The sequence below is a fragment of the Ovis canadensis genome, chromosome 8, assembly GCF_042477335.2.
Source record: "Ovis canadensis isolate MfBH-ARS-UI-01 breed Bighorn chromosome 8, ARS-UI_OviCan_v2, whole genome shotgun sequence".
Taxonomy (NCBI): domain Eukaryota; kingdom Metazoa; phylum Chordata; class Mammalia; order Artiodactyla; family Bovidae; genus Ovis; species Ovis canadensis.
Window position 1 is genome coordinate 99,792,444 of NC_091252.1, and position 13,017 is coordinate 99,805,460.

Genomic DNA, 13,017 nt, shown 5'->3' on the forward strand with positions numbered 1-13,017 from the left:
TGCTGAAAACTGATGAAGATACTATAAAAAAGAAAATCACAGACAATTTATCTTGGAAAGAGAAGAAAAACTATAATAAAAATATCAGCAAGTCACACTTGAGGATAATATTTTTAAATTTTCAGTAATTTAAAATTACACTTCACTCACAACTTCCAGTATTGGAAAGTCTATTATTATAGCTCATAAAGCAATTAAAAAAAAGGAGAAAAATCACGTGACTATTATCATGGCTATCAGAAAATATATGTAACAAAATTCAGTATTTATGATAAAATTTTTTAAAATAGAAATTTTGTAGAAGAAAAATATATATGTATGCATACATATATCAGCATACACAGACACCCTAATAGTGTGTGAAAATTATAGTCTACATCATAGAAAGTAATACAATATCAGAGTCATCCTATTAACATTAAGACATTAAAGTTATGCACAAGACAAAGATATGTTATCATAATTATTAATACACAATTAGGTGAAAGACTGAAAAAGGAAATGGCAGCCACTCCAGTATTCTCACCTGGAGAATCCCATGGACAGAAGAGCCTGGCAGACCACAGTCCACGGGCTCGCAAGAGTCGGACACAACTGAGCGACTAAACCACTAGCAGGTAAAAGGCAATGGTTCTAATGTTAGGTGGTGTTACTGAATATGTTGGAAAATCAAGAAAATCAACTGAAAACAATTACAAGCAGTAGGAAAAACTTCTGCTTTAAGATAAGTCACTCTAAATATACATTTATTTTAAAAATTCTCCCTGAATATTAAGCTTTCAGTTTGTAATGATACTCAGAAGCTGGAAATTAATTAATAAAGAAATCCTAGGCATATTTTGGTAACCCAAGCCTCAGAAAGTGAAAAGTGAAAGTTGCTCAGTTGTGTCCAACTCTTCGAGACCCCAAGAACTATGCAGTCCATGGAATTCTCCAGGCCAGAATACTGGAGTGGGCAGCCTTTTCCTTCTCCAGGGGATCTTCCCAACCCAGGGATCGAACCCAGGTCTCCCGCATTGCGGGCAGATTCTTTACCAGCTGAGCCACAGGGAGACCAAAGATTACTGGAGTGGGTAGCCTATCCCTTCTCCTGCGGATCTTCCCAACCCAGGAATCAAACCGTGGTCTCCCGCATTGCAGGTGGATTCTTTACCAACTGAGCCACAAGGTCATCATAAAAGCCAGCCTATCTCCCACACACCTTCTCTCTCTTACATACAAACACAGGTTTACTTATAAGTGGAAATAATTCTTGACAGCAATAGAGGATTTCAAATTCAGTGGAAATATATCTTCAAATTTCTGAGGAAAACATTTTAAACTTAAAATTCTTTACCAGATCAGGCTAACATTCAGACATGAGGCAAAATGAAGATATTTCAGAAGCACAAAGTACTCAGAAAATTACTACTTTTGAACTATTTTGGAAAAAGGAGATGAGCTCAAGAAAAAATTAATAGATAAATTCAAGAAAGCATAGGACGACCTGGAGCGTAAGCAAAATTGACGAGCAAAGGAACTACTAAAGCTATAATTAAACTGTACATTTCGTTAGTAAATGTTATCTATGAAATTACAGCTGTCATATAAAAAAGTTAATTAAAAAGACTGAAAATATCTGGTTGTGTCAAAAAAATACATAAGATTAGAAGGCCAAACAGGAGGGAGTAGGAGTTTGCTGTTCTTAGGGTTAGTGAAGCCTCCAGAGGACAAGGCCTATACAGAGGTAAGCTGCACAGAGCCAGAACAGCCCATTCCTGTCCTGAAGATGTCACTTGAGCCCCCAGGCCCAGCAATCACAGGATTCTGAACCTTCAGGTCTCTCCAGGGTGATACAAGCTAAGAAACTTCCCCTTGATTCTCTCAGGCTATTGTGAGTTGGGTAGTGACGTCTTTCGCCTTACACCAGAGAGTCGAGACTGACAAACAAGCTCAAGGCAAGTCTGATATGAGAGAGGGAGAGGGAGAAAATATCCATTAATTGAACTATAGATGACGAAGAGAATTTAAGTACAGGCGAAAAAGACAGCCATTAAGCAATCTTACTTATGCATGTAGATGAAAAAGTCAGAAAAATAATAGCAACCAATTCAGGAGTAAAGACTACAGCTACATGAAAAGTGAAAGTGAAGTTGCTCAGTCGTGTCTCACTCTCTGCGACCCCATGGACTGCAGCCTACCAGGCTCCTCTGTCCATGGGATTTCCCAGGCAAGAGTACTGGAGTGGGGTGCCATTTCCTTCTCCAAGGGATCGTCCCAACCCAGGGATTGCACCCAGGTCTGCCACAGTGCAGGCAGACACTTTATTGTCTGAGCCACCAGGGAAGCCCCCACCACACAGGGATCAATAATTCCAGGAATGCAAGAGTCATTTAACACTAAGTGATAAATTAATATAGTTCCCGATTCTAATTGATTAAAGGAAGAAAAATTACATAATTTTAATAATGACTTACAAAATTTGATAATGTTTGACACCCAATTGGGTATAAACTCAAAGAAAGGAACAGAAGGAAACATTTTTAAGATAATAAACAGTATCTATTGGGGGACCTTCAACAGTTATACACAGCAAGGACACATGAGAAGCATGCACATTAAAGAAACTACAATATATTCACTCTTACTGGTCCACTCCACAGTATTCTCGGGTCCTAGCAAACTCAGTAGAAAAGAAACAAGACATAGTGTAAACACTGGGGAAATTGAACCACCACTCTCACTTATCACTATAAATGATCTTTCTTGAAAATCCAAGACTGTAAACTGAAAAAAACAACATACCAAATATGGGGGATCAAAGTCAGTACATTCAATCAAGAGAGATTTTTTTTAAATTGAAAATAAGACAATGCTGTTGCACAAGACTCCATACACTAAACATATCAACTCTACTTAAGATTTTACGAAATTCAAGGTAATTCCGATGTAAGTCACACTCCATGGTGAAGAGGGATACATCATAGGAATGCTGGGTTCATATAACATCCAAAAACCACTCTGGATAATACACTATAGATCAATAAGACAAAAATTTAAATAAACACATGGTCATCTTAATAAAGGCAGAGAAAATAAATGAGGACAATACCCAACATCCCATCATGATTTAAGACACTGAAAGCTAGGACTAGAAGGAGATGGCATCACCCTGATAAAGGCTGCCTATGAGAAGTCCACAACTAACCCACATAGTTACCTGTGAAAGACTGCAGAATGGATGCAGGATATCCACACTCCCCATCCCCTAGTTCAGTACTGCCCTGGGGGACCTAGCCAGGACAACTAGGCAACAGAGGGGAAAAAAGGTTTACAGATTAGGGCGGAGGAGTTAAAACTATCAGTAATTGTGGATGACATAAGACACTAAAGAATCCACCAGGAAACTACCAGAAATAATGAGTTCATCAAGACTGTAGGATAGGGGATCAAGGCAGAAAAAGCAAGTTTACTTCCATAAATTTTCAATGAAACATCTGAAAATAAAATTAAGAACACATTAATAATAGCATGAAACAGCAGTAAAGATACACATCTGGGAGTAACTTTATGTGACAGTGTTAGCTACTCAGTCATGTCTGATTCTCTGTGACCCCATGGACTGTAGCCCGATAGGCTACTCTGTACATGGGATTCTCCAGGCGAGCATACTGGAGTGGGTAGCCATTCCCTTCTCCAGGGGATCTTCCTGACCCAGGGATTGAACCCAGGTCTCCTGCCTAACAGCATTAAAAGATAAAACATCTAGAAATAACTTTACCAAAATAACGGCAATGCTTGTACTCTGAAAATTACAGAATAGTGTTGAAAAAATTAAGAAAATTTTAAATAAATGGAAAACGCCCTTGTTCCTGTACTGGAAGACTTCATATTATTAAGAAGGCAATATTCCCCAAATTGATGTACAGTCAACAAAATCCCTATCAGAAACCCATATGACCTATTTGTAGAAATTGACAAGCTGGTTTCTAAAATTTACATGGAATTGCAAGGGACTCAAAATAGCCAAAAGAGAAATGAATATGAAGAACACATTTGGAGGAATTCACACTTGCTGACTTCAAAACTTGCTATAAAGCAACAGTAATCAAGACGAGATGGTACTGTCATTAAGCTGGACATATAGGTCAACTGAATAGAACAGAGACCCTAAGAAGAAAACAGTGTGAGCACGCTCAACTGATTCCAGGAAAACTGCGTTTAAAGGGAAAATAAGAGTCTTTTCAACAAATGCTGCTGGTAAAATTGGATAGCTACCTGCAAAAGAAGGAAACTGGACATGTTCTTACACCATGAACAAAAATGAACTAACGTAAGTGAGTACCCTAACTAAATGTAGAAGCTAACGCTACAAAACTCTTAGAAGAGAATATTGGAGTAAGTTTTCATGGTATCTGATTTGGCAGTGGATTCTTAGATATGACACAAGTGTGAGCAACCAAAGCAAAAAGATAAATTAGACTCCACAAAAATTAAAAATGTTAGTACTTCACGCTATCAGGAAAGTGAAAAGATATTAACAATACACAGATGGGAAAAATATTTTCCAACTACACATCAAATAAGGGAGTGGTATCTAAAACGCAAGAAGTCTTAGAACTCGACACTGAAAAATAAAGTAAAAAGCAGTCCATGGATCTGAATCTTTCATCACATGGATAGATAGTCAATATCATTAGTCACCAGGAGCTGCTAATCAGAGTCACACTAAGATAGTACTTCACATCTACTACAATGGCAATAACCAAAAATTAAGACAATGACCAGTGTTGGTGAGAGTGTGGGGAAATCGGAAGCCGTGTGCACTGCTGATAGGAAGGTAGACTCGTGTCAGGTGCCACGGAAACGGTTTGACCGCTCCTCAAAAAGTTCAGCACAGAGTGATCATAGCACTTAGCAGTTCCAGTCTTACCTAAAACAACTGAAAACAGGGGTTAAAACAACAAAAACAATGTACCCAAATGTTCAAAACAGTCGCATTTGCATTAGCCAAAACGTGGAAACAAATTCAAATGTCCACCAGCTGATGAATGGATTAAAAAATGGCGGTATGCATATTCACACACTAGAATATTAGTTGCCTACCAAAAGGAATGAAGTAATCACACATACTACAACACGCATGAACTTTGAAAACATTATGCTAAGTGAAAGAAGCCAGGCAGGAAAGGCCACATAGTACAGGATTCCTTTTATGTGGGATTTAGGTGAAATCCACAGAAGAGAAAGTAAATCAGTAGTTACTGCAGGCTGGGGGGTTCAGGGGATGGGGAACAGACAGGTGGCATCTAAAATCCTTGGAAGTTTCTTTCTGAAGTAATGAAATGCTCTAAAATTCACTGGCGATGGTTGCAGCTATCTGAGAATATGGTAAAGACCACTGAATTAAGCACTTTAAATGGATTAACTGTATTGTACATGAATTATATCTCAATAAAACTGTTTTCTAACGTAACATTAAGAATACAAGAACTGGCCAATGGCATTTTTTGTACTCCTGGTACAAGCTATATGTCAGTTCATGTTATATATTTTTATGTCTTCTTAAACACTTTTCATTGCTTTATAAATTCCTTAAATTTTGTCATAACCAAAAAGGCTATTTTTCTTTTTACTATGCAATCAGTTACTTTCTTTTTCTGTCCAAACAAAGCTGACCCTTGAGCACTGCCCACCCAATAAAAAACCCACATTTAGCCTCTACCGCCCCCCACATATGCGGTTCGTCCGTACTCACAGTCCCACATCTACAGACTCCACAGCTCCGGATGGAGTCTCACTGCAGTGTTTAACTACTGAAAAAAGTCCACGTGTAAGTGGGCCTGTTCAAACTCATGCAGCTCAAGGGTCAACTGTCAAATCATCAGTGTAACCACTTACAGGGACAATGTGCTGAAGGCAGTGACCCCTACATGACCCTCAGGAAACGCTCTGACGCTGCGCAGGGCACACTCATACCTGACCTGCCATGACATCAGCGAAACAGATCACTGCGCACCCTGAAACCTGGGGATGAAAGGAAGCCTTGTTGCGCAGGATCACTATGTCTCGAGAAAGACCAGGAAAACGGGAAGGAGAAAGAACACTTATCAAAACACACAACAAGGCATAGATGGTCCCAAGCAAGCCTGCCTGGCACGCTCGTGCCCACATGCACACCACCTTCAGCACCCTGAGCCCGCCCTCAGCGGACCCTCTCCCAGCACTAAAGCAGCAACACTTCATGTGGGGAAACCAAACTCTACTTCCTGGAGCCTTCAGTTCTAGCCCGTGAGTCTTCTGGAAGAGGGAAATAACTTAGACCAAAACTAAGTGGAATGAAACTCAGGGTTTTAGGAAGAATCATCGGAAATGCCTAATAAAACCTACATGCAAAAGGTATTCTGAACAAAGAAAAAGAGATTAAATGCTTTTTCAAATTAGCTCTCCATTAAATAATGGAAAACTCTGATATTTTTCAAAACATTATCCATAACCCCTCCAAAATTAACGGAAGTGACAGATCAATCAAGGTGATGCCTCCAGATCACTTTCATCATATTTAAAACAGCATGTATGTCTTGTACATTAAAACGCTCCATCATATATTAAGACACCTAAGAGTAGCGTTAGTCACTCAGTCGTGTCTGACTCTTTGCAACTCTATCCAGGCTCCTCTATCCACAGGATTCTCCAGGCAAGAATACTGGGAGTGGGTAGCCATTTCTTTCTCCAGAGGATCTTCCCAACCTAGGTATAGAACCTGGGTCTTCTGCATTTCAGGCAGATTCCTTACCACCTGAGCACAAGGGAAGCCCATATTAGGACATGACCAAAGGTTAAACAAAATAATTTTTACAACAGAAGGCAACCTACCATTATGTGTTCAAGTAGAGAATCTATTGCAACTATGTTATCAAAATACGTTCTGAAAAAAAAGAAAGGTAAAATCTTTAAGCAATGTTGTTAGAACACAGAACATATTAAACTTTGAATACATTTCCCAATTTTGTCTACATTTAAATAAAAAAAACAGAAAGGTATATGTTGTTTAACTCTTTTCCTTTTGGGGAAATAACCAATAATATTATTTTTAAGAGGTAAACGAAAGTTTACCATTGACTTTAGTATAAGGGCTCTAATTCCAGAGATCGCCTTCAGTAATTATTTTATCAGCAAGTATTCAAGGTAGAGAAAAAGTTTGTAGCATTTAACTAAAACGATGAAGAAATAAAACTGGTACATCAAATTTAACATCTCACTAATAACTTTGATATAAAATAAAAATATTTAAATTTGCTAAATATCATTAATAAGATAAAAATATAAATAATCACTGAAAATCCCAAAAGCTAGAATGTAGTTTAACTGTATTTTTTAAAAAAGCAGGGAAATTCATTTGAGAAGAAATATCAGAATACAAGCAATGATAGGACCTGACAACTCTACGCAAGTAAATACAGATTCATCATTATGAACTGCAAGTAAATATCTGTGGGGCACATGGCACGTATATTAAAACGTAGAGTGGAGAAACAGATAAATCAGTAGGCATGTGTTACAGGGAATAGGTAGCAAATACTCTTAACACAGACTGTTGGCGAGGTACTGCTCTCAGTTTAGGTCTGTGAGAATTTAGCCATGTATTCAGGATTAAGATAACTTATTGCAATTAACAATGCCCTTTTCAAGAAGAGAAGTCATCTGACTTGAAGCTGTTGATATGCTTAGTTACAGCATCTACTGAGGAATATCCTGTAAGGAACAGGTTGAAGAAAATGAGTTTCCCCCTGGGGAAGAGATTTAAGGTGTCACATGAGGGTTTTAACTGGGCTTTGGGAGGCTTGCCAAGTGTTCAGATAGGCTAGCAAGAGGCTGAACACGGCTTCCCTTCCCAGGTGTCTCTGAAACAGTCACATCTGGTGTCCAGACATACTGTTTCATTCTGTCTCAGAGAAGATACTGATAGTTGGCTGAGGAAATCAAAAGAGCACGCCCTCCAACCCAAACTTCCCTAATTTAATATTTCAAAACACGAAGATGCAATTTCAAAATCACAAGTGAGGGGATTACGGGACTTGGTGATGAGTAAACTAGGGACACGTCAGGGGAACAGCGTCAGAGCTGCTGTGGAGTGCTCCTTGAGTTAATAACCTGTCGTGGGGTGAGGCCCTGAAGCTAGCACATCCTGGGACGTTTTCAGATCTCAGCCACTGAGCAGACGGTCAGAGAGATATGAATACATGACCTTCCCTACAGCAAGCAAACCTGGTGTGGATCTGACATTTAATAAACATCTGTGCTTGCTTCCACTGCCAGCCTAAGAGACTTTTCCTAGGTTAAACTCCGGGGAAGGGCAGCATCTTTTTGAGAATGGCACCTGAGCCACTACACATGGGAAAACTGAAACGATAATGTTAATAGTATGTTTTAATTTACTGAAGTTCACAGCAAAGGCCAGAGAGGACTTCTGGAAAATGATAAACTACAACACCTCCCCTCCTTCTACTGCTGTCAATTCTCTCCTACGGAAACAGAAACACGCAGGGCATCTCTCTGTACAGTCCCTAACACCTTCTAGTGAGTCATTTACAAATATGCTGAACTGCAAATTAAGACGATCACATATACATCTTTGATCCTTGTGAAGTGAATGGGGATGAGAAGGAAACTCTCTAATCGCAAACATGCTGGACCATACTTACCGGATCACGTGCCTGATAAACACTGATCTTCTGCTAGTGACTGCAGTGGACAGCAGTCTGTCATGGTGAGGGCTGGTGCCTGATCTAAACTGTTGACCAGTTAGAGCTTACCACATCCCTAGAAATGAAGACTTACTTTGATACATCGAGTAGAAAGTCATTCAGTTCAGTCTGTTTGGCAAGACCTCTGCATACCTGCCATACAAAACAGTGGCTATTAATTTTGAGGGATTTTTGTTTATTTTAGGAATGAAAATTCCAGAATATTATTTACGTTATTCATTTAAAAAGGCATAACACAATCACTACTTCAAGGATTTTAAAAAATTGTTCAGTTCAGTTCAGTAGCTCAGTCGTGTCCGACTCTTTGTGACCCCATGAATCGCAGCACGCCAGGCCTCCCTGTCCATCACCAACTCCTGGAGTTCACTCAGACTCACGTCCATCGAGTCCGTGATGCCATCCAGCCATCTCATCCTTGGTCGTCCCCTTCTCCTCCTGCCCCCAATTCCTCCCAGCATCAGAGTCTTTTCCAATGAGTCAACTCTTTGCATGAGGTGGCCAAAGTACTGGAGTTTCAGCTTTAGCATCATTCCCTCCAAAGAAATCCCAGGGTTGATCTTCAGAATGGACTGGTTGGATCTCCTTGCAGTCCATGGGACTCTCAAGAGTCTTCTCCAACACCACAGTTCAAAAGCATCAATTCTTTGGCGCTTAGCCTTCTTCACAATACAACTCTCACATCCGTACATGACCACTGGAAAAACCATAGCCTTGCCTAGACGTACCTCTGTTGGCAAAGTAACGTCTCTGCTTTTGAATACGCTATCTAGGTTGGTCATAACTTTTCTTCCAAGGAGTAAGCGTCTTTTAATTTCATGGCTGCAGTCACCATCTCCAGTGATTCTGGAGCCCCCCAAAATAAAGTCTGACACTGTTTCCACTGTTTCCCCATCTATTTCCCATGAAGTGATGGGACCAGATGCCATGATCTTCGTTTTCTGAATGTTGAGCTTTCAGCCAACTTTTGCACTCTCTTCTTTCACTTTCATCAAAAGGCTTTTTAGTTCCTCTTCACTTTCTGCCTTAAGGGTGGTGTCATCTGCATATCTGAGGTGACTGATATTTCTCCCGGCAATCCTGATTCCAGCTTGTGCTTCTTCCAGTCCAGCGTTTCTCATGATGGACTCTGCATAGAAGTTAAATAAGCAGGGTGACAATATACAGCCTTACATACTCCTTTTCCTATTTGGAACCAGTCTGTTGTTCCATGTCCAGTTCTAACTGTTGCTTCCTGGACTGCATACAGGTTTCTTAAGAGGCAGGTTAGGTGGTCTGGTATTCCCATCTCTTTTAGAATTTTCCACAGTTTATTGTGATCCACACAGTCAAAGGCTTTGGCTTAGTCAATAAAGCAGAAATAGTGGTTTTTTTTTTAAATCTCTTGCTTTTTCGATGATCCAGTGGATGTTGGCAATTTGATCTCTGGTTCCTCTGCCTTTTCTAAATCCATCTTGAACATCTGGAAGTTCACAGTTCACGTATTGCTGAAGCCTGGCTTAGAGAATTTTGAGCATTACTTAACTAGCGTGTGAGATGAGTGCAATTGTGCAGTAGTTTGAGCATTCTTTGGCATTGCCTTTCTTTGAGATTGGAATGAAAACTGATCTTTTCCAGTCCTGTGGCCACTGCTGAGTTTTCCAAATGTGCTGCAATACTGAATGCAGCACTTTCACAGCATCATCTTCCAGGATTTGAAAGAGCTCAATTGGAATCCCATCACCTCTACTAGCTTTGTTCATAGTGATGCTTTCTAAGGCCCACTTGCCTTCACATTCCAGGATGTCTGGCTCTAGGTGAGTGATCACACCATCATGATTATCTGGGTCGTGAAGATCTTTTTTGGACAGTTCTGTGTATTCTTGCCACCTCTTCTTAATATCTTCTGCTTCTGTTAGGTCCATACCATTTCTGTCCCTTATCGAGCCCATCTTTGCATGAAATGTTCCCTTGGTGTCTCTAATTTTCTTGAAGAGATCTCTAGTCTTTCCCATTCTGTTGTTTTCCTCTATTTCTTTGCATTGATCACTGAGGAAGGCTTTCTTATCTCTCCTTGCTATTGTTTGGAACTCTGCATTCAGATGCTTGTATCTTTCCTTTTCTCCTTTGCCTTTTGCTTCTCTTCTTTTCACAGCTATTTGTAAGGCCTCCTCAGACAGCCATTTTGCTTTTTTGCATTTCTTTTCCATGGGGATGGTCTTGATCCCTGTCTCCTGTACAGTGTCATGAACCTCCATCCATAATTCATCAGGCACTCTATCTATCTTAAATCTATTTCTCACTTCCACTGTATAATCATAAGGGATTTGACTTAGGTTATACCTGAATGGTCTAGTGGTTTTCCCTACTTTTGTCCATTTAAGTCTGAATTTGGCAATAAGGAGTTCAAGATCTGTGCCACAGTAAGCTCCCGGTCTTGTTTCTGTTGACTGTATAGAGCTTCTCCATCTTTGGCTGCAAAGAATATAATCAATCTGATTTCGGTGTGGACCATCTGGTGATGTCCATGTGTAGAGTCTTCTCCTGTGATGTTGGAAGAGGGTGTTTGCTATGACCAGGGCATTCTCTTGGCAAAACTCTATCAGTCTTTGCCGTGCTTATATGTTCCTGAGCATATATCCCACCTACATTCAGTACTGTCAGATCCAGGGAGTCCTTGATTCTCATACCATTATCCATATATATATATATATATATATATATATATATATGCTTTATATATTTTATTTGTTTTGTATATATATATATATAAGCAGAGACATTACTTTGCCAACAAAGGTTCATCTAGTCAAAGCTATGGTTTTTCCAGTGGTCATGTATGGATGTAAGAGTTGGACTATAAAGAAAGCTGAGCACCAGAGAATTGATGTTTTTGAACTGTGGTGTTGGAGAAGACTCTTGAGATTCCCTTGGACAGCAAGGAGATCCAACCAGTTCATTCTAAAGGAAATCAGTCTTGAATATTTATTGGAAGGACTGACGAAGCTGAAACTCCTATACTTTGGCCACCTGATGCAAAGAACTGACTCATTTGAAAAGACCCTGATGCTGGGAAAGATTGAAGGCAGGAGAAGAAGGGGATGACAGAGGATGAGATGGTTGGATGGCATCACCGACTCGATGGGCATGAGTTTGCGCAAGCCCAGGGAGTTGGTGATGGACAGGGAGGCCTGGCGTGCTGCAGTCCATGGGGTTGCAAAGAGTCAAACATGACTGAGTGACTGAACTGATGTATATAGACACACACACAGATACACACACATTTTCTCCTTATCAGACAGTTCCTCACCAATCTGAGTTTGCTGAAATGGGCTTAAAACAAGAAACAGTGGAAGACACAAAACAGAATTTTATTGCTGCCATGTTCCTGAACTTAAGAGTCTAGTTGTCAGGGAAACTCTATGCAGTTTGTGACTTTTAAATTAGATCACATTTTCAAGAGAATCAAGGAACTTAAATTTATGATTATTGTTTTCATATGCCACTAAGTTTAGTGGATGCTTTAGTTTAGGAAATGGATCGTAGAAACATCAACGTTACTGCCAGTAGGACATCATTCCTGGGCTTTCAGTGGAAAACAAGGACCAAGATAGGAAATGCAAATGATTCAACACCCTGTTTAACTATAGAACAGAATTGGTTGGAAGACGTTTAAGGCAGGGAGTCAGTAAATATAAGTGACCAGATCACACATTTCAGAACACAGGAAAACATTTACTACCCACGATGCAAGCCCTGGGTGGCTAGCTGCCCGCCCGCTGCCTCCCGCGGCGTGTACCACGCGCCCCTTCCCTCAGGACGGCCTGGAGGGCAGCGCCAGCACGCACCTGCACCTGGTGGATCGCTACTGAGGCCCAGGCGAGGTTTGCTGTCGCGACCTGAAAAACACAAGAAGGAAGAGTGTGACGCGAGCTTTCCTCAGCCACACGCAGACACCCCAACAGAGGCCACCAGCTTAAGTTTGGTGCCGTCATCGTGTCTTCGAACGCTCCGAAAACCCGAACTATCAAATGCATGCAAAATTTCTCTTTTCTTACAAAATTTCTCTATTTCCCACCTCTTCATGATTGGGTGTAATGCTCTCTTGTTCCTCTTAATTTGGGATAAAAAGGAAGATAAATTGATTAAGAGCACTGTCATCCAATGAGCTTATCATAAAATAATTATTTTTCGCTTCAACAAAATCACTATTAGAAAGGCTTCTAGTGACCATTTTCTTTCCTTCTTTTTTTTTTTAAATTAATTTTAATTGGAGGTTAATTACTTTACAATT

The 13,017-nt window shown here is 40.1% G+C and overlaps 1 protein-coding gene across 2 annotated transcripts in view; it reads right to left on the reverse strand.

The window, feature by feature from the left end:
- The window catches only part of PDE10A (phosphodiesterase 10A), a 270,734-nt gene that overhangs the window by 52,223 nt on the left and 205,494 nt on the right, over positions 1-13,017 (reverse strand). For both annotated transcript variants that reach the window (XM_069599340.1, XM_069599339.1), the window contains exons 8-10: positions 12,572-12,622; positions 8,821-8,879; positions 6,856-6,907 (exon numbers count right to left, since the gene is read on the reverse strand). In XM_069599340.1, the coding sequence (XP_069455441.1) occupies positions 6,856-6,907; positions 8,821-8,879; positions 12,572-12,622 (162 nt within the window). The remainder of the gene's footprint in view (positions 1-6,855; positions 6,908-8,820; positions 8,880-12,571; positions 12,623-13,017) is intronic.